The following is a 21,802-nucleotide window of genomic DNA, read 5'->3' as shown; positions in this document are numbered from 1 at the left end:
ACACGCGCGCACATCCTAAGGGAGGGGAGGTGAAGTTTTTTTTGTCAGCTTCCCTCCTCATACGATGACGGACGCCGGCCCCAGGCTGCAAGAACGGGGGCATTGAATCTAATTGAGCCTATTTCATTATAACGACAATCCTGAACCCTGGATCGCCTTGTGGCAATAATTTGGTGATTTCACCTTCTTGTGCAGATTCTTGTACATTTTTCCCGATGCCCTTGACCAAAGTTGACTGGGGTTGTAATAATTAAAGACTGTTTGCAGACACTGCGATAGAGTTATTTAAACTCTCTTGGAAGATTCAAGTTGTGACTTTACCATGTCTGATTATGAGCAAGGCCTAGAGATGTATGACCATACGAGGATGAAGATTACTATTTCGATCCCTCTTTTGAACAGGTTATTGATTCTTCAGTACAAAAATCCTTAGATAAAGTGATTACCTCTGCATTAGAACCTTTTGTCTAAAAGACCTGATGACTTAGCTGGTCTGTCTGCACCGTCTCTTCCTGCTGGAGATACCTCATCTCGGTCTGTCCCTTCTTCAGAACAACTTTGGCCTCACAAGAGCAAGCTGGCCAATATTTCACTACCTTCTACTTCTGAACATACCTACGCTAACGCTACAGACCCTCCTACTCCTATATCTTTGCCTCCTGCGGATTCTGGCTCTGATTCATCTTCTTTGCATCAGTCTTTCCAAACGAAGAAACAGAATAAGAAGCGTAAACTTTCCTCTTCTTTTACTCCTTCCCCTTTTTACTTTCGAACCTTCTGATAATATTCATCCCAGATCTTCTGATTGGGCTCCAGCCCCTGCGGTGTCAGACTATATGCAGTTGCATATTCGGAAAGTCACCCGTGAAATCAATAATACTATGATGACTTTTCTCAAGAAATACAATAAAGACTTGAAAAAAGGAATAGACAGGGCCCTAAAGGCTTGTCAGGACAAGCTTCTAGATGTTTCAGGACCGCTTGCAAAAATCCTGGAATTGGCTCTCCAGGCTCAGAAGACCGCTGCTGCTATTCATCCAGAGGTTTTGGCTGGGTGGACTCAACGTGCCATTTGTTTTTTTGGGAATGCGAATTGTGCTTTGGCATCAGAGCGAAGGTAGTCAGTCTTATTACGCATTGATCCGCAATTGGTAGATCTGGCCTCTGCTGAAGCAGGTCCCCTAGCTGATGGGCAATTATTTGGAGACAAATTTGTGAAAGACATTGCGAAATTTGTAAACACCTTCACGTCTGTGCACCAATCTCAGTCCTCTCTCAAAAGAATGTTCAACCCCCTTTTTGAGGCGCTCGACCGGCCGAGGCTTCCAGCAAGGTCCTGCAAGAGGAAATTTTTCACGGCGCAGGGCTTATACCCAAGAACCTTCACAAGCAGGATTCTAGCCCTCCAGATACAGAGGATCCAGCAACTGCAACAATCGAGGGGCTGGCAGAGGTTTCAGAGCCATTGATAACACCCCCACAGGTAATAAATCTTAATTTTCCTTCTAGCCCTTTAGGAGGCAGACTAAAATATTTCATTAAAAAATGGGCCTCCATTTCTTCAGATGTATGGGTTCTGAATTCAGTACAAGGGTACGCCATAGAATTATCAGCCATTCTTCAGCAACCGGCTCTCCCTCCTCCTGTCCTTTTCCCAACTAGACAAATCCTTTTATAGATTGCGAAATTCGAGACTTGCTGGCAAAGAAAGCTATTGCATTAACTTCCCATCATCCGATGGGTTTTTGCAGCAACGTCTTTTTGGTGCAAAAGAATGGGGGCAGTCAGAGGTTAGCCCTTGACCTCAGAAATTTCAATCCATTTGTAGTCTATCGCCATTTCAAGATGGAGGGCATCCATCTGTTGCGAGATCTACTTCAAGACAGAGACTGGATGGTTCGTCCTGATCTCAAGGATGCTTATTTATCGATTCCCATAGCTCTTTCTCACCAAAGGTTTCTTCAGTTTCAATTGAGAAACAGTTGGTATGAGTATCTGACGCTCCCCTTCGGTCTGTTTTCCGCTCCTTGGGTGTTCACCAAACTATTGAAACCAGTGAACACCTTTGCGGAGAGGCATTTACCTGATAATCTATCTAGATGACATGATAATCATGGCACGAGATCAATCCCTGTTACTAACTCACTTGCATTGGTGTGGGTTCTCTTCTCCAGGAACTGGGATTTGTAATCAATCACAAGAAGTCTTCCAGGATCCTGTCTCAGCAAATAGAATTCTTGGGGTTTCAGGTGGATTCAGTGAAAGCTTCCTTCTCAGAAAATGAAGTCGATCAAGAGGGAATTAAGAATGACATTATCGAAACAGATGGTATCTTTGAGGTCCCTGGCACGGATTGTGGGTCTTTTGGCTTCATCGATTCAAGCAGTCTTCCCAGGGCCTCTCAATAACAGGGCCTTGCAGAGATTAAAAATACACTTCCTGCAACAAGGTTTCTCGTAAGATCATCTGGTTCCCATCTCATTAGAAGCCCTTGAGGCACTCCATTGGTGGCTGTCTCACATGGAGGCCTGGAACGGCAGAGCCATTTTTGGAAAATCTCCTGAGGTTGTGATAGAGTCAGATGCAAGTTGTTGGGGCTGGGAAGCGAGATGCGGTCCTTTTTCGACAGGAGTTCGTTGGTCCTCAGAGGAGCTTAGACTTCACATCAATTGTCTGGAACTCTTAGCAGTTTGTTTGCCATTAGATCTCTCTCCCCACTAGTAGCAATTGTTGCATTCTCCTGAAAATGGACAATGTGCCAGCGAGTTTTGGCATCTTTGCCTGGATCGGAAGATCATGGTGATAGCGGAATTTGTTCCAGGCAAAGACAATCTAGTGGCAGATTGGAACTACCATTTTTTGAAGGATTCCAGCGATTGGAAACTTTTTTTTTTCCTTCTGTGTTTCAGAAGGTCAGGTCTTTGATGGGCCTGTGTCAGGTGGACTTGTCTGCATCTCGTCTCAATTTTCAGATTCCAAGATTTTTCAGCTGGAGACCAGACCCGTTAGCTCTAGCAGCGGACACTTTTCTTCAGGATTGGTCAACTCAGATGAATTATGCGTTTCCCCCGTTTGCCATGATCCCACTAGTAGCGATGCTCTTGCTTCGTCAAGCAGTGTCTGCGATTCTCATCACATGTTAAGGAGGAGTCAGCCATGGTTTCCATCCCTTATGGAACTCTCGATTGCTCTCCCTCTGCAGCTCCTGATCTTTCCTCAGCTCCTTCTGGATCAGCTCATCCTCTTCTAATATCAGGGCATCTGTCTATTATGGCTTGGAAGATATCGGGAGACATGCTCAAGTGCAAGACCTTTCGCCTTCAGCTTCCTCTTTTATACGACAGGCTTGGGCTCCGTCCACCCACAAAAGATACTCTCTGTCATGGAAAAATTGGGTGGGTTGGTGCCTTCGAAGGGAAGTGGATCCCGTGGGATCCGAGGTCGAAGACATTATAAACTTCCTGTCTGAATGTGCTGAAACAGGATTGTGTTACAGGTCAGTAAATAACTTTAACTTTAGAAAAGCTATTTCGACAGGACACTCATGTATAAATAATAAACCTGTTGGTCAACACCCCTTAGTATGTAAATTGCTTAAAGGTATTAGGGTGGCGAATCCACCCAAACCACAGTATTCACAATCGTGGGATGTGAATATTGTATTATCTTTCTTGAACAATTGGCCTGATAATCATTTGTTATCTATGAAACAATTATCGGCCAACTTGACCATGTTGCTCTGTTTAATATCATGTCACAGAGTTTCCTATGTGAAAGCTTTAGATCTAGCAGGAAGACTGTTTTCCCCCTTCTGGAGTTTTGTTTCTTATATCTAAACGTACAAAATGCATGTCTGCTTCTGTGGATTATCCGGCCTTTCCTTATAATGTGAATCTCTGTGAGGTTACGTATTTAAAGGTCTATGAAGAATGCTCTGTGAGTTTTAGAGCGGATCCTCTTGGCCCTCTTCTGATAGCCATTCAAAAACCTTTCAGACCGGTGTCAGCTGCTACTTTGGCCCGCTGGGTTCGGTGGGTGATGTCAGAAACAGGCATTGACATGTCTTTATATATGGCTCATTTCAAAAGAGGTGCCATGGCGTCAAAAGCTTTTCTTTTGGGTTCTACGTTAGAAGATAATCTTAGAGCTGCCGACTGGTCTAGTGACTCAATGTTTAAAATGTTTTATTATAAACCTGTGGTGCATATTTTTGATTTGGTGGTGGATCAGCTTTGAACCAGCATAATCGGCCTCCGGTCCTGACATAGAATAGAAAATTTTCTAGCTTTGCGTTAAGAATTTTAGATTCTATTATGTACACGGAGGCGAGGATTATCGCACCCAATAAATAAAAATGTTAATTGCACACTCTGCATTGTTATGAAGTATTTTACCCACCATTGAACTTATCGGTTGTAATATACCTGAGTCTCATAATTGTTTTTTCTTTCAGAATCTGATTCCAAACAAGGATGACGTTTTGGTGGATCATCTGTTTTTCGTTTTGGCTAGAATGTGTCTTTGGTTTGATGTTTCTATCCATCCAGGAGAGTTTGCTGGACTTGGGCACTGAATGGTATAGCTCGGCTACAAAGAAAAAGGAAGTCAGATGGTGCCTCTCCAGTGTATAGACTATGTTGGACTGCTATTGGTGGTTATGAGAGGTGGGGTTCAAAGCCTCACTTAGTGTTTCTGTGTTTACTGTTTTTTTTTTTATTGGCTGCTGATTTTTAAGTAGTAAAGATTGAGAAGCATAATCCTCGTCTCCGTGTCTTTAATAGAATCTAAAATTCTTAACGCAAAGCTAGAAATTTTTTGTATTCACAGATATTGACAAAGAATGTTCATTATATCTCAAACGGGTCAAATATTAATTAAATCTGTGTACATTGAGTGCAGTGATTTGGCTGTCAGTTACAGGAAATAAATTGTTCACGTTTCCACAGTTGATGTCTTTATTCAAGCATTTACATCGGTGACAGTTTAATTCATATTGTGTAAGCATCCCCTGTTGATAGTACGACGTGTGTGTAACAGGAAACTAAAACCCAAATATAATTCAGCAGGAATTAAAAAAAACTACCCTCACTGTTTTGTGCTTTCGTACACTTTATTCATTCTCTATACCCAAAATAATAAACAGTTATTTGAAGAGAGCACTAAGTCTTTAGATTAATTGAAAACACCGTTCATCTCTCTTTAAGGGCGGTATTCCTCTGCTTCCATGTAAGACAAAATCGCAGATTCTTTTGGAATAAAGTTTTGAGTAGGATCTGCTGGATATGCATATCTTTGTCTCAAGACTTGCGTATCTATCAAGATTTTGATCCCTTTTTTTTTTTTTTATCAGTGTATGTTAGTGTCCAATAGCTAAGTGATAATGTACATTATAATTTACCTTTAGTTGCGAAATGTGCCTAATTTGTTGTTCCTTTCTACACTTTTTCTCTTTCTTGCTGCATGATTTAGTAAACCTGCCACATAATCCCCCCCCCCCCCCCTTCTGTGTGAATGGATGCATCTACTTACAGCATGAATGGATTTTCTCTAGCGAGAATGAACAAAAAGTGCATTGCTCCTGAAGAATATATCAAGATGAATGTCAGTGAGGGCCTTGATATGATACAGTGCCAGCAAGATGTTGGAGGTCAGAGGCATTATGTTTTACTTGTTTTTTGTTGGGTGGCCAGTTTTGGCAAGTGTTTCCTCCCACATCCTAACTTATTTTCTGACTTTGTATTTGAACAATAAATAGAGATTGCACACTTGTCCAGTGGACTAAGTGTGCCTGCGGTGTTTCAAAACAGATGTGCCAAGGTCTCAAAATTGCTGTTTCATTTTAGACTTGTCCCATGTGAAACGTTCGTTTTACATATGGTGGGAACTTGGTTTCAAAATCACCTGTAAGTCAGTATTTCTAACCGGATGTACAGCTGGTGTGGCGAGGAAGTAATGGGTCTTGATTTCACATTAACATTAGCATTCAAACGTGGACTGGTCGGTTTTCCAATAAAATTGACTGTTTACTCTCATCTTCTTTCAATAAAACAGGGCAGTTTCCACTCTACTAGTAGGTTTTAATAGTATAACATGAAGTTGACAGCAAAATATATCTGCCATATGTTGTATGCAAAACGCCTAAAAGATCTTCTCATCTTTGAAGGGGTAAGTATTTTCAACAGTGGGCCTTGATTAAGATTTGTTTGCAAGTTGTATGCGAAGGACAGCTTGATCTGTCTAAAGTGCCACATTAGTACGATTGTTGACACAAGTCCTGACAGGAACAGTCTGTGCTGCACTCTGGGATTCGGCTTAAACACAAGATACAAGGAGATAAAACATTTTCTAGCTATTGTGTCAAGAATTTTCAATTATTTTAAGGACACAGAGGCGACGATTATGCTTTTTCGTTCTTTACTGAGAAAATCACAGCAGCCAATCAGAGTTAAAACACTAAAAACTACATATCCCTACATTCCCAGTAGTCCATAACATGCCCAATCCCAGGCCTGATCTCCATATAAATGTCTTTGTCTCCTTAGTCCTACCTCTTTCGTTGCAATAACTGAACAAGATAACCTGCACTCCAATAACTGAATTCTTCCAGCTCCAACGAAGAACAACAAAATGAAGCCACCAACTGAACTCTGGTGTACGCTCCACGCCGCTGCGTCTTTCCTGGTATTCATGTGCCCCTGTTATCCGAGCCTATTAATGAAAAGAAACAGTGCAAATAATCTGCTGTTGACTATTTAGAAGAAGAAGGAAAAAAACATGGGTGGGCATCACAATAATACATATTGGAACATCATAAATGAATTATAACCGTAATGTTTTAATTATGAACACCATTAATAATCATTATCTTCAAAAAGGGTGGGATAATCCTCGCCTCCATGTCCTTAATGGAATTGAAAATTCTTGACGCAATAGCTAGAAATTCTTTTTATTCTGTGTCCGGACCGGAAGCTTCGGATTATGCTAGTTCAAAGTTGATTCACTACAACAGAAGCTACATCAATAATAGGCTTATGATAAAAGATCTTAAATGGAGTGTGGACAGTGTTGTTGTAGTCCATGCAACAAGAAGTGCTTTCAGAATAGTAAACATGTTGCTGAGTAATCTGTTTAGTTAGAGCCACTTTGTGACCTCAAGAAGGGACTATCGGATCACAAATGGCCTGGCCAGGAGATCTGTCATACCTAAGGATGACGTGATAATGTTTATAAAAGGAGACCATAAGTAGGGTGCAAAACCAGTATGGGGTACAACAATTATCTTTTACTCCAGGGTGCCTTTATTAGCAGACCTGGGCTAGTTGACTGTTGGCAGTTCTGGAAATCCTTAGGGACTGGCTTGAGGCATTACTCAGCGGCCCACTGGAACTATGTCCGAAAAGATGGTATTGAATACTGGTAATGAATAACATTAACCAAAGTTTAGGGGAGTATCTAGCTCGTAATGACGATGTTGAAGGCAGGATGTATGTGGGTGGGGAAGCTTTTTTCCAGTGGTGTTACGCAGAGTTCTCCATAAAGGAGCCCACTGATGCTGAAAGGTTCCAGGAGTACGTGACCAGAGCTTCCGTCACCTGGCTATCATGCATGAATAGAGATAGATTGGAAGAGCCCATCACTAAAGATGAGGTCATAAGAACCATTAGTAGCCTACTCATCGAAAGCAACTAGACTGGATGGGCATATGGCAGACTTTAAAATGGCCTTCGGTGTTCTTCTGTTACTTGTGGTTTTGAGTCTTTCTAGAGGTGGTACACAAAGGCATGGTCACCCATGACCCTCTCGCCTGCGAATTTTGTATCTAAGATTTCATACTTAAACCTAACAAGCCATCAAGCACTTGGGCTCAACATAGGGAATACCAACCAAGCTACTGGTACTTTGCATAGAGACAATAAAGCACTTCGAGCACCTAAATAGGATTTGGCTCTGATTGACAAATGGGTGGGGAACTCTACCTAAATTGAGAAAATGTTATATATTTTTTCCATAAGACATGAGGATGGTCTTGAGGCTTGTAAATATTTTCTAAGAGCAAGATCTATCAGTTTATCACAACATACAGAGATGATTTTGGAGATGTTGCAATATTGTTTAACTCAGTGGTTCCCAACCTGTAGTCCGGGGACCCCTGGGTTCCATTAATGTTAAAGTGGGGGTCCACAGAAATCAAAAGGTTGGGAACCACTGGTTTAACTCATAACATTTTCCTCTTTGATAGTCAATATTACTTACAAAAGAGAGAATCAGCGGTGGGTACTTCCTTTGCACAAACATATGATAATCTTGTTATGGATTGGTGGGGAGCAGAAACAATTTGGTGTGAAGATGACCAGGAAAGTTTAGAACATGTGGTATTCTGGGTCTGGTACATAGATGATCTGTTCTTGATTTGGGAGGGAGAACAAGATGCATTAAAGAAATTCATAATCTCTCTTAATGATAACCCACAACAGTTAACATTTACATATGAAATCAGTGCAACAAATATAACTTATTTGGATATAGATGTGTATATAAAGGAGAATATGATATGCACAAAGACTTATAGAAAAGCTACAAGTTTAAATAGTTTACTGCATGCCAACAGTGGTCATCCTCAAGCTCTCAAATGGAGTATACCATATGGTGAATTTTTTAGGTTAAGGCGGAATTGTTCAGATGACTCTGCCTTTGAAAGACAGTTGGAAGATAGGTACATGTGCTTCATACAGACAGGATATCCAGATATTGTCTTAAAAAGATGCAATGATGAGGTTGAGAAAACGCAAACAAATTGAACTCTTGATACCAAAAAATAAGAATACATCAGTGATTTCTGAAGAATGTGATATCAGATATTTTATGAGATTTGATACTGCAAGTCCTGAAGAAAATTGGAGTCTATTGCAATTGGGTGAGACACGGAAAAGGATATTACCAGCTTACACACAAGTCACGTACAAAAAAGCATTTTCCTTACTAGAACATTTGTCTAGTAGTTTCATGGCCCCACAGAAGAAACATATTTCTAACTGGTTAGACCAGAACAAATTTGGATTTTGGAAATATGGGAAATGCAAAGCGTGTTCCATTGGGGAAAAATACTTCTACCTTTCAGACGTACAATGGGAAGATCCTGAAAATTAGGGAAAGAATTACTTGTGAGACAACATTTGTGATTTTTGTATTGGAATGCAGAAGTGGCAAAGAATATGTGGGAAGTACAGTGAACAAATTAAAGCTTTGGATACTCCAACATTTGAGAGCAATCAACAGTAAACATATGACATACTCAATGGCAAAGCATGTTTGGGAACAACACAATGGAGAATACACAGGACTACAATATAATGGGATGCAACTCCTCAATCTCAACCACAGAGGTGGAAATCAAGAATAACATTTGCTGAGAACTGAATCAAGATGGATTATCCTAATTGGAACTGAGAGCCCATGGGGTTTGAATGCAGATGCAGAGTTACATGTTCATCTAGAACATTAGATCCCACGAAGGTTATTCAATATTGAAAGTAAATTGCATGTCTCTATGAGAACAATCTGATAGATAGAAGACAGGAAAAATAAGATGAATAGGCATTCTCTGTAAGAATTAACTTTTCGATAATTATCAGTAACATATAGAATTAATTGAAAAGTATATGCACTTTATGGGGCATTTGATTGAAATAAAACTTCTTAAGGGTAAAGCACAGGCACTTTATAGGGTATTTTCCCTTTTAACATATTTTCTGAGCCATCAAAATCCTTTCAGTCATCATTTGATTTTAACAAAAACAATCTGTGAAATGAATTTTAACATCAAAAGAGAAGAAACTGGTCAGTATATTTAGAAACTAATGGGTTATAATGTATTGCAGTTAGTATGAGTTGTTGGAGAGTTACATTTCATTAAATTAATTTTAAACATTCTTTAGATAAAAATGCATCTGCTCCTTTGATAGATACTTTATCATAATAGTGTGATTGTAAAGATAACCAGCACTGCACACATTTGATATATAGTGGTATTAAACTTAGGAAATCTTGGATTTTATTTGTGTACAGTTGATTATATATATTTTTCTATAAAGACACTATGTAACTATATCACAATATGGTGCAGCGATATGAATGTCAATATAATTAACTCCAAATATTCCCTAGATGACATATGTTAAAATTTGGTAGAGGCAAAATGATGACTGATAAGATACGCCAGTCCTTGATATTTTGGAACGGATATTGGACTTATATATAGATGAGGCAATGAATCAGTATATGGTTACAATAATGCAATCATGGGGTAATAATAGATATGATCACTAAAGGGTACTTTACCAGGTGGAATAATATCATTAAAATACCCCTTATATTATATGATAATGTATTATAATGTAACAAGCCTATATTCTATTAGTATTCCCATCAAGGTACTATAATTAAATAAAACAACAAAAAGAACATTGTAAAATCAGGACTGGATCAACAGCACTCCAATGGTTGTGGAGGATGGGTGTGAAGTAGGAGGGTTTCTTTATTCTGTATATAAAAGGGCACTATCACAATGAACTCTATGGTCTGTTGAAGGCTATGGCCGAAATGTGTTACCATGTTTATGAGCACCGAGCACTTTAAAATGTAATAAATGGAATAATAAGGATTTTGAATCTCATCCTGGTAGTGCTGCCTTATTTCTCGGTCTTGGATTGGAATTTTCAACCAGCCTCGGGCAAGAGAGGCTCCTGGAGGGGAGAAACGAATGGTTTTATATATATATATATATATATATATATATATATATATATATATATATATATATATATATATGTATATATGTATATCAAATCTGCAGTACTTACCTGCCATTTTTCTAAATCAACTGAAGAGGGAGAGAATAAGTAATATACAATTCTCAAAAGCAGATGAGAAATTCCCGTTGCATAGAGCTTAGACTATGGTATTGGCGATATTCCTAGGCTCAAAAGAGTGGAATGTATAACCGCAAGAGCAAAAAATGTGTAGGCCATGGGCTGGTGTGGATGCACAGTTCCTTCTAAAGATGTGATTCCAGTGGCATTATATGCCAGGAAAGCTGGATTTAATGGAGCACTCTGGTGTTACATTGTGCTAGGGGATGTGTGGATGGAAAGGCGCTCTAACACATATTGGAATAGTTTTTTTCAAATTATAACAAATATTATTACATGTGTGCATGCTTGTGCATGGCATCATCTTACAATTATTATTTTTTTAACACTCTTTCCAGGGTGAGTGATGATATGTCTGTGCATGGTGGCCATATTGGGATGGGGAGGTTCTAAATACTGATATTATTTCTAAGTGTGTGCAAGCAGCATTGTGCTTTCCTCACCGAAGTGATTGGGTGAAGTCAGGAAAAAAACTTGTAACATTGTGTTCTTAATCATTCTGGAGAGAAGCAAAGGGTTTCTGATGAAGTTCCTGCCAAAGAGAGCTGTGTTTGGCCTCAAAGTCGTGAAATGTTCAAATAGCAAGAGGGTCAGATATTAAGTTGCTAACGGAGCAGGTCGACTTTTTTCTGTTTTTATTTTAAAACCCAGTGCCTCTTAGACATGGAATCTGGTTTTATAATATCCTTTTTTTTTTTTTTTTTTTTTTAAACCTGACTCCACAATGAGTTTTCGTTTCACATAATTCTCTGTACTGCTTGCAGTAGTGCGAGTCATTAGTCATTTTCCAATTGTGAGATTAAAAATGTTTCATGTTGCCTATTTCTTGTCCCTGAATAGATTTAAATTATTGTCGAGTGCTGTAGCACAGAAGGCTTCTTGACACTAAACAACAAACTCCAAAGGGCACGAAGAAGCAGAGCACACAATACAGAGAGCTAACAGGCTAAAATGGTCTTCAGTGGTTTCCTGCAGCCTTGCATCAACTCTCTGTGGCATTTAAGATAAGAGTGCAGCAGTCAGGCTTATCGCCCTGCCTTTTAACTTTCCACTGGGCTGCTATCAGTGGCCTACAGGATCACCCGGCAGAGGCCCCGTTCTTAGCCGAGACACGCCGCAGCACAAAGCGGCTTTCATTACACGTTAGGCAGCTAGATTGTCCAGAATAATAACCGGCGCCCGTGGATGAAGTCCGTTTATAGGCTGGCTTCATTCCGTTTCATAATTGATTTAGAAATGTAACTAATTATTTTTCATCCACATATGCATACTTCACTTGTCAGTTCATTCTCCCCTGGAAACCCATTTTCTAGCAAATACATTTCTAAAGTTGCAAACGTAATTTCTGGTATAGGCATTGTAGTATTTTTAAAAACACCTTTAAAGCTAAAATGCTTTCTCTGCTTTCAGTCCAGCAAGCATATGAAGACGAGTAAAAGGCATGAATTCTTTGAAAATGCGCTCTCCAAGCTTGGTTAATTCTTTCTTAGAACACATCTTTTTTACTACCCTCTGCTAACCCACATTGCTCTAGCAGAATCGACAGTGTCAGTGCTCTGCACTGGGAGCTGGAGCGGTATTATTCTGTGAGTGAGGTCCTCTACTGCAGTCCTCTAATTTCAGAGCAACCGAGAAGCACAAGATGTTAGATCAGTAAGGGAAAGACTTCTAGTTTAAGAATCTCATGATGATTCCTTTTCTTGCAAGTAGTTATTACAGTTAATCGAGTTTTTTGGGGTTTTGATCGTCACAGCTTCATAATTTTCTGAGTATTTCTTGGTTCTATATTTTTCGCAGTTTGCCATCGCCTTTGTATTTAATAAACAAGCCCTAGAGACAGTCCAGTGCCAAAGTCTACAGTTTCATAACTCAGCCGTTTGCTTCCTGATATGAAAAAAGTTTTGGTGCATACTCAATTCCAGAATTCAAGTATAAATAATACATTCAGTTGTAAAAGAGTCATTATGTTATCTTTTACCATTTTATTCTATTTGTGTACCATTCGCCTGTTTAAGCATTTGTTACAGACGTCATGCCTTATAGGTAGTTTGTCTTAAACATTTTCTCAATTATTTTTGCAGCACAGCACCATATGTTTTTTGTCAGGAGAGTATCTCTGTAGTATGGACCAAGTGAGGATTCCTAAATCTATAAACTTGTGTTCCTCATAATATTAGACGTCTCATTCTCCATCTAGTCAGTTTGAAAGGAAACTATAATAAACTTCAATCTTTGTCATTTTCCAAACTTATCCATTTAGTTTGGGCAATGTTGTTCGGTTCAGTTCATTATTCTACTTCTCACAAAGATTTCACATGTGTTTGTATGTTGCACACACTTGCCCTTGTGGTTTTGTTGGTCTATAACCCTTGGTCAGGGTTTAATAATATTGCAAAATCTTGATGTAGGAAGGCCTCTTGAATATTAGGATGAGTTAATTGAGGCCTTTGGCGGTAGCTTCTTCATGATTGTATCGGGCCCTTGATGGCTCTATCTTTATTTAGATCATGCAGCGAGGACCCAGGGAGACAGAAGACTTGATTTGTCTTTCTCTTTATTTATACATGTTTGTGACCGTAGACAGTTCAGTGTGATATCAAAAAAGTTTAATGGTGTAGACCAAGCACATTACAAGAAAAGGACATTTCTGCCTCATTTTCTACACTGTAAACCAGCCATGGCATTGTGATATTCAACAATTTTTTTTGTTATTATTATTTTTTTTAAACTACCTCTCAAAATTGCTACACAATTGTATATTTTTGGAAGTGGGATATTCAGTGTCCCTGCCATTATAAAGAATACCCTTGCTGAGAAACATGGACCATGGATTTACATTTAACTTTAAAAGCACTAATCAAACTAATACCAACTGCAAAATGTATTTTACATTTTCTTTTTATCAAAATTTCTCAAGCGTAGGTGTCTGTTAAGGTTTTGCTGTAATAACCTGCTTTGAATATTCCATTTCTAGGTGTGGTAGCAGTCGAGGTGGTAATAAAAAAAATACTCCAATATTTGAAAGCACTGAGAACTTCAGTATTTATTTTTGCCAGACCCCTTGCTAAAGTCCAGAGTAGGACGCAAGGTATGTCGAAATAACTATTTATAACCCGGAGTATGCTTAATTAATGCACAATTATTTTAGATCAACAAATTCAATCAGGGTTTCAAGAGACATTTTTATCAGTACATAGGTTTGTAGGCATAGGCAGGCTTATTGACTCATATAGATGAATATGAAGGAATAGATAAGCCTCCAGATTTCTGCTCAAGCAATATTATGAAGTGATGGGCTTCTGTTCTCTGGTGTTTACTCTACGCTGTGTATGAACATATGGATTAGGAGAGCCTGCTGTACCCTAAAAGCCATTTGTCCATGTTGCTCCGCCCAAAGCTTAAAGGCCTGAGCGGTTGATTGGTGCGCTGTAGAATTTACAGTATAATTTGAACTGATGGTCAGCCCATCAGGTGTAGGCTCAGGGAGCCCAATCATGGCAGTAGAAGAAACCGTCTCACTGAGACCTTACATTGGGTGTGCAGGGGTTGTTACCATTTTCTATAGTGTTCCATTGATTTCTTGGTGTTGTATTTAAAAATAAATGTATCGCTTAATTTGTGGCGAGCTGTTTTAACACCTAATAATGTTTGTATTTATCTAATTTTTAATTGGCTATTTTGCCAGGTCTCTATTGTTAAAAGATGTTTTTAACCTTTATGGGATTACCTGAAGCAATAATGGGTTACCAAACAAGGCTCACCCACGTCCTCCAGAGCAATGAGCAATCGTCTTTTTGGGATCCCAATGTTGGCAGGTAATACTGTTTCTGAACACTCGAAGGGGTGCGATAATAGCAGTGTTTCCAGGTGCACTTGTTGTGTTTTGCTGCAAGATGCAAATGGGCATTGTTTGGGGGTAATGTACATATTTCTGTTGGTTCCAGGTAGCAGAACAACATGGTGAAGGAAACTGGCTACTATGACCTTCTGGGTGTCAAGCCAGGTGCACCCCCGGATGAAATTAAAAGAGCTTTTCGGCGCCTGGCATTGAAGTACCACCCAGACAAAAACCCCAGCGAAGGTGAACGGGTATGTTTTGAAATACTTTTGAATGTACATAAACCATATTACTTACAAGATTAATGAAACGACATAGGCAATCATGATGCTTCTGGTTAGAAGAGTATTCAGAGATGAGAGAAAGAGGTTGGTTTCAGATGAGCAGAGCGAGCCAGGTCCAAATGCGACAATGCACTGCATCTTGGGTTTATGTCAAATGTGTTCTGTGACCATCCAGGGAGATAGTCTGGTATTTTTGTACTTTTCTTTGGGTTCATTTGTGGATGTGGACGAACGTGTTTTGAAGGTGAATATGTGCAGCAAGTGCTGTGATTTTCAGGTAGTGCCGGGGCCTCAGTTTTGGCGGCCAGTCTGCCATAAGGTGATTTTGTGCACTTCAGCTAGCAGTTTGATGTTTTTGGGTGGTGACCACTGCAAACAAGCCATCCCCGAGTGGGATGAAAAGGACAGCGTCTGAAGAAGTGCCTATAGTGCTTGAAGGTACCGATCATCGATCATTTTAGACTGTCATATTTCCTGAGTTGAGGATGACCTGCATGCTTTTGTTCTTGATACTGGATGTAAGTGAATGATCTAGAACCAGAGTTTGGATGGTTTATTTGGAATAAAAAAATTGTTGCTTGACGTTAGACACATTAAGGCTCAGAAAGTTACTTGTTATTCAAGACTCCATGCCATTTCTTAAGTTTTTGCCCCCCACATTTCAAATGCTTTTAATCACTAATGGTATTTCTTGCTTTTGCTAAAGCTTATTTACTTCGCAACAAGAGGGTAGGCCAGGCGAGCTATAAGTAATAAAGATCAGTTGAACGGACACTCAATAGATAATTTAGGGATATCCTAAAGTGTTATCCCTAAATTGACTTGACTTGTGTCATCAACGACAATAACAACTTTATTACTTTCACATACTTGATACATGAGTGTAAAGCCCCTTAGAATTTCTTTTTACTCAGAGGCAAATGAACTTGAGATCGATGATTTGTCTTTTTCCACTGAGTATTCTGCATTTCTTTCTGTTTATAAGACCGTGGCTACTGTAGAATGGGGTGGGGCATTTACTCTCCGGTATTGGGTCAGTTTTCATAAATCGCAAAGCCTATGCTGCAGTGATGAAAACATGCTTTTTGGCTACCTTCAGCATCTGTTAAGCTTTGTTTTTCTATTCGGATTAGTTCAAGCAGATATCTCAAGCGTATGAGGTGTTGTCCGACGCCAACAAGAGAGAGTTGTATGACCATGGCGGTGAGCAGGCAGTAAAAGGGGGTGGAGCTGGTGGCCGAGGAGGCTTCAGTTCTCCAATGGACATCTTCAACCTGTTCTTCGGAGGTGGAGCCCAGATGCACAGCCACACAGAGAGGAGAGGTAAGCAGTGCGTGTGAGTAAGTACATCATTCTGTAAACTGGTGCTGGTGTGAAACCTTGTACACAAGACTTTTGTGAGGAGAACTTCGGATCTGAAAGCACAGAAACTTTGTGACCAGGCCACATAGTCATTGTTACTGATAGACCAAAAAAGTCAATTTGTAAATTGTATCCTGTTGATTCTGATATATCTGAAGTGTAGAAAAGTGCTCCAGTGTTTTAAGCACAGGTTAGGACTTGTTGCTGCAACATGTCTCCAACACACTAGTGTTAATGGCAAGATTTATGTTTGTGCTTCAGGGAATTGTAGGGTGCACAAGGCACACAACATGCTTCTATATTTTATGTTAAACTCAATATTTACATAGTACCTGCACCAAGAGAAACCGAAATTCCAAAGGGACAGTGAAAGTACTACAAGCACTTTTGTTAAACAGATCAACTTCTGTTTCATCAAGTAGTCAGAATATATATTAAATAGTAGCTTGATGAGAGTTGATTTTTTTTCTTGCTCCTCAGTAGCTTGGTTGTGATTTATTTGTGCCAGACAAACGTAAGACTACTTTCAAGGACCTTGCAGATTTTTGTGTTTGTTTTCCTTTACAATTTGTCTTTAGGAAAGACAGTAGTTCATCAGCTGCCTGTTACTTTGGAGGATCTGTACAATGGAGCTACCCGAAAACTCTCCCTTCAGAAGAATGTGATCTGTACAAAGTGCTGTGGTAAGGTTTATCACTCCTTCTGGTACTTGGACTGTGGGGGTTAGAAGGGTTCCAGTGATAGAGTGTGGCAGTAAAAAGCAGGGTCTGCTATGTTTCAGTGCATAGCAATATTACTTTATAGTGGAAATAAAGGTTACTGCGGGTGCTTTTGATCCTGTCTTCACATTGGACAGAACAAGACGTCTTATAAATGTGGAAAATAAAGTGTTTTGTTGGCCTGAAACATGTATTACAGTTTTTTGGAGGCCATGAGCTTGGTAATAGTAGGAGTCTTGCTTTATGAAAGTAATTTTTAAAACATCACTTGCAAGTCTGCATTGCCCCTAGTTTTAAGTGGGCCAGCACTTTTATTGAAAGCCCCTTCACCAGAACTCAGTTCATCAGAAGAGCAGTTCTTGGCCAACAGATCGATTTGTTCGGTATTGAACAGTACATTTTGTCATTATTCAATCATTTGTTGGTCTAAATTATTTTCTAGCCTACACTTTTCTTTTTTTTTCTTATTGTAAGCTCACTGATTCACAGTCTGAGTCCTTAAGTTCATGATTGATTGGCCCACCTCCTGGACATTTATATATTTGGATGAGAGGGTAGTCGTGCATTATTTGTCTTTCACGTCTAAAATAAATTCTGTTACTGTCATCAAAGAGGTGCTGAAATGCTTTATGTTGCTGGTTAGTAGCCTGCCCAGGAGAAGAAGAGGAGGAGGAGTAATTTTGAAACGCCAGGCAGTGGCTTTGAGCTTGTGTAACTGTTGCCTATTTCTAGATACGTTAATGATGTGTAACTTGCTTGAATTTTGTGAAGCCAAACCTTGCCTGGGTAAACATGATCCAGAAGTATGTTGTACATGTACTGTGCTCTCATTAATTTACTGTGGGTCCACAACTGCTGGCTGTCTCTTTAATTTACTTGTGGAACTAGGATATTGTGTTTACAGCTCACATTCATACTGTTGGTTTGAAAGCACTGTGGATCAATTTAGTGTCTCTGGGAACACAACCAGTTGTTCTGAAAGTCGCTCTCTGTGATGTGATGTGATGGATGACACATGCATCCTTCTTCTACCCAGGGTTGGGCACCAAAGACGGTACACTGGGCCTTTGCAGAAAGTGCCAGGGCACTGGCGTGAAAGTGGAAGTCCAGATGCTGGGGCCGGGCATGATCCAGCAGATGCAGACCATATGTGCAGATTGCCAAGGGCAGGGGGAGTGGATCGGGCCTCGAGATCGCTGCCGCGGATGCAACGGGCGGAAAGTGACCAGAGAGAAGAAAATACTGAGTGTCCACATAGATAAAGGTAGGACTACTTGCTTTCTCTATAATGTAGCGCTGTACGAATCAATAAAGCAAATAAGCCCTGGAAATGGGAAAAACACACTTCTTACCCCATTGTTTCTGATGACCAAATGTTGTCCTGGATAATTATCTTGTGATCTACACTTGCCGTTTGCTGCAGGGCAGCTCCTAACTTTGGAAAAGAGAAAGTGGTTTGCACACTTAATTTTTTTTTAATTCATTCAGTGCTCCAGGAAGAACCACCATCTTGAAATGGCCAATCATAATGGTATGACATCATGACACGTGTCATGAGTCATTCACATGCATGTGTGGCGACGCCAGGTCAGCTTTTGTGCCATGATGCATACGTGTTCCTTTGTGATGACGCCTGCATTTGTGCCATCACGTGTTTTTCTTTTTTTGTCCCCCACCCACTCCCAAATACAGTGCAGCATTGGGGGGAAAAAACACCGGGAAAGCTAATGTCCAGACTTATTGGTTTTCCCAGTACCTGTTTTCCTCTGTCTAGACTATTCCCTCTCACGACCCCCGCCTGGCGCGCCCTTGAAAGCTAATCTTGTGAATAGGTTATGCTGGTGGGTGCAGGTGTTTCTTTTGACCTTAATGCCACCATTGAGGGTACATGTTTTGTTGTTTTTCCTGAAGAAAAACTAGTGACCGTACAATTAGCTAATGTGCGTTGTTGTCATGGAAAACTAAGTTCCAGTGTGTAATTGGAGATAAAAATGTAGGGATTGGTCGAAGTCGTCCTGTCCATATTGTATAAAATACATAGCCCCCCGTAACGTCCTGCCCAGCAGCAAGGAAATGGGGAGGTGGGGCAGATGGTGGACTTGCAGCCTATTGCGACCTGTGCCGATTCCTTTCACAAGTGGCCCTGAACGTCCCTTGAATGTAAAAGTGAAATCCGCAATCACTGCTACTCCCGAGGTCTGTGCCTGTGTGCCAACCCAGCTTCCTGCTTTGTGCTGCGATGAACAGGAGGGGGCGAGGGGCTCTCACAGCAGAGGAATTCAATGTTACGTTTTAAGCATAGGCAGAACCCTCAACTGCTGCTTATTGCCGATTTGTTGTGGGTGAGCCACTGAAGGCACAGCAGACGCCTTCCTCGTGCTCTTCGTACGAGGTCACGAGCCAAAAGTGAGCCCAGGCACCCTTGGCTCTTCTTGCTCATCATCTCTCTGTGCACTGCCACATAATTCTCAAAGCCTCCATGGGTGCAGCAGAAGAGGGTCGTGCATGCCGCTAGCTATTTTCATTTCCACAATTAAAATATAAACAAGCCCATAACACTGATCAGCCTCCTTCGCTGCGCTTAAAGGACTTGAAGAATGAGGTAATGTTAATAAAAGAGAGATGGATTGAAAAAAAAGCAAGGATGAAAGAGTGAGAAAGGGAAACGGGGCTAAAGAGGACAAGGCTGAAGAATAGAGGAAAGCGGTAGTGTGCGAGTCACTCACACGTACAAATCAGACTACATCCCACAAGTCCCCTCCTGATATTCAGGAATAACAATACGCAACAGTCACGCACCATTTGTGTGCTCCAACCAAGAAATAGCTATTAAATTAAAAGATCAAGGATGGAAGAACAATTAATTCACAATTGATTTTGAAGGCTTTACACAACATTGCTTGTATGCAGCAGATATAAAATGTTGCAGCATAGATACAGGATTGATTCTGTAGTGCTAAAACAGCTCAAGATTCAAGGTCCCCTCTTTACATGCACCTGACAGTGGTAGTACCCAGATAGGAAATTTTCTATTTATGCCCTCCACTGGGGCAGGCACATGATGCCAACAATTTACCTCCCCCCACCCAAGGGGTCAGTAGCTAATAAAGCTATCAACATTCATGCAAGCTTCACGGTTTTAGTAGGAGACTGATAAAATATATGAAATATGATTGATACTGAAAAGCATGTATCATCAGGGGACCGGATAATGCGCCATGCGTGCTGTGGCACCAGTGGCCTATCCAGCCTCCAAGAAAGCCACTGATAACCAACCTTTGTTAACTCAGGGAAAGGGACGAAAGATCCAGGACCACCAGCTGGTCAGTTCCACTTCCAGGAAGCCCCATGCAAAGATTAGAGTGAAAGTGGGTGTCTTTTTTTGTAATGTGGCTCTTGCTGCTGAAACCTAGGTGTTTGGGAGCCGATGGGCAGCCTGACCGAAGAATAAAAGAATAATCTCCCTTGCCCAGATGCCTTAAAGCTCCTGAGATGCCTTTCAAAGGCATCTCAATCTGGAGGTGGTACGTTGCTTAACCTTGAACTGCCTTTGAAGCTCTGACCTGGGGCAGGTAGGTCATTTCCTCTCCTTTTCCTCATCAATGCTTAGACTTTCTGGGAATATGCTCCTGCCTGTGGAGTGACTGAAGGCAACCTTCACTATCTGCAAGAGTCGAGACCACAGAACATCAATACAACAATATTTTTTTGCAACCTCGACTTGTGTTTCAGCACTTAATCCAAAGTCTTACACCATGTATTCTCTTGTTTAACCGTCTCTTTTGGCCATCATTACTTCCACTACAGTCCGAAATGCAAGTGTTGCGCTCAATGTAGCGAGTCTGTACAGGTTATTTTCAGCTAAGCACGCCTATAAAAGGAAGGTATGGATTCCATATTGTAATAGTGTGTTTGGATTTTTAAAACAATTTGAGTTGACTACACGTTTCTCCGTTGCAGAGCATCAGATATATTCTTTGATGTCTCCATATTACAGGGGATGAGAGCAAGGGTTACTCTTACAAATATTTTGCCCTGACTCTATTCTCACTTTTACCGTTGCCGCTTTTCTCCCTTACTGTTTATTGATGCCAGCCAGAACTCTCACAATATATACGTTACAAAGTGTGACTTGTTTTAAAAACAATGGGCCACTGCAATTTGTTCTTTAAAACCAAAAGATCAGTATATCTGAGCATCTCTTCACTCATCCTAAACAAATACAAATGCAATATCTGAGGGTGACTTTAAAGTTAATCCCCTCAACATTATTTCTGGGACCACTTTAAAAGATTTGGAGCAGAGGGAACCCAATAGCCTTAAAAAGATTCAGGAACAAGATAGGCATTTACTCCTGGAAAGCGAGAGTAAAACAATTTCTTGGATGAGATACGAAAATAAAATACTCACAGAAATTGTGAGGTTACATAGGAAAGGGTTTCTCCTTTTGATGGTGTGGGAAACCGAGATTTCTTGAGGTAAGGAGGCTTGGTAGTTGGCCAGAGCAGTTTTGCTTTATCAGCAGATGTGCATTTTCTCATGAGATAATTAATTTTATAAATGGCTTAGGGAATGCACCTGGAAACGTGACCGTCACAGGTCTCCAGGTGTAACAGATCAAATGTTTGAGTTTCAAAAACGAGTACACCTTCAAGTGTAGAGATACACATT

General features: G+C 40.3%; 1 protein-coding gene across 4 annotated transcripts in view; it reads left to right on the top strand.

Annotated features, from left to right (window-relative positions):
• Positions 1 to 21,802, top strand: part of LOC138268550 (dnaJ homolog subfamily A member 1-like) — a 53,797-nt gene that overhangs the window by 10,250 nt on the left and 21,745 nt on the right. For 3 of the 4 annotated variants that reach the window (XM_069218294.1, XM_069218292.1, XM_069218291.1), the window contains exons 2-5: positions 14,873 to 15,017; positions 16,184 to 16,373; positions 16,991 to 17,095; positions 18,168 to 18,395. In XM_069218294.1, the coding sequence (XP_069074395.1) occupies positions 14,886 to 15,017; positions 16,184 to 16,373; positions 16,991 to 17,095; positions 18,168 to 18,395 (655 nt within the window). In that variant the 5' untranslated portion in view covers positions 14,873 to 14,885. Of the gene's footprint in view, positions 1 to 14,618; positions 14,744 to 14,872; positions 15,018 to 16,183; positions 16,374 to 16,990; positions 17,096 to 18,167; positions 18,396 to 21,802 lie in introns of those variants that run through there. The other variant, XM_069218293.1, reaches the window with a different exon arrangement.

Source organism: Pleurodeles waltl, chromosome 12 (assembly GCF_031143425.1).
Source record: "Pleurodeles waltl isolate 20211129_DDA chromosome 12, aPleWal1.hap1.20221129, whole genome shotgun sequence".
Lineage (NCBI taxonomy): Eukaryota > Metazoa > Chordata > Amphibia > Caudata > Salamandridae > Pleurodeles > Pleurodeles waltl.
This window is presented reverse-complemented; position numbering and strand designations above follow the sequence as displayed.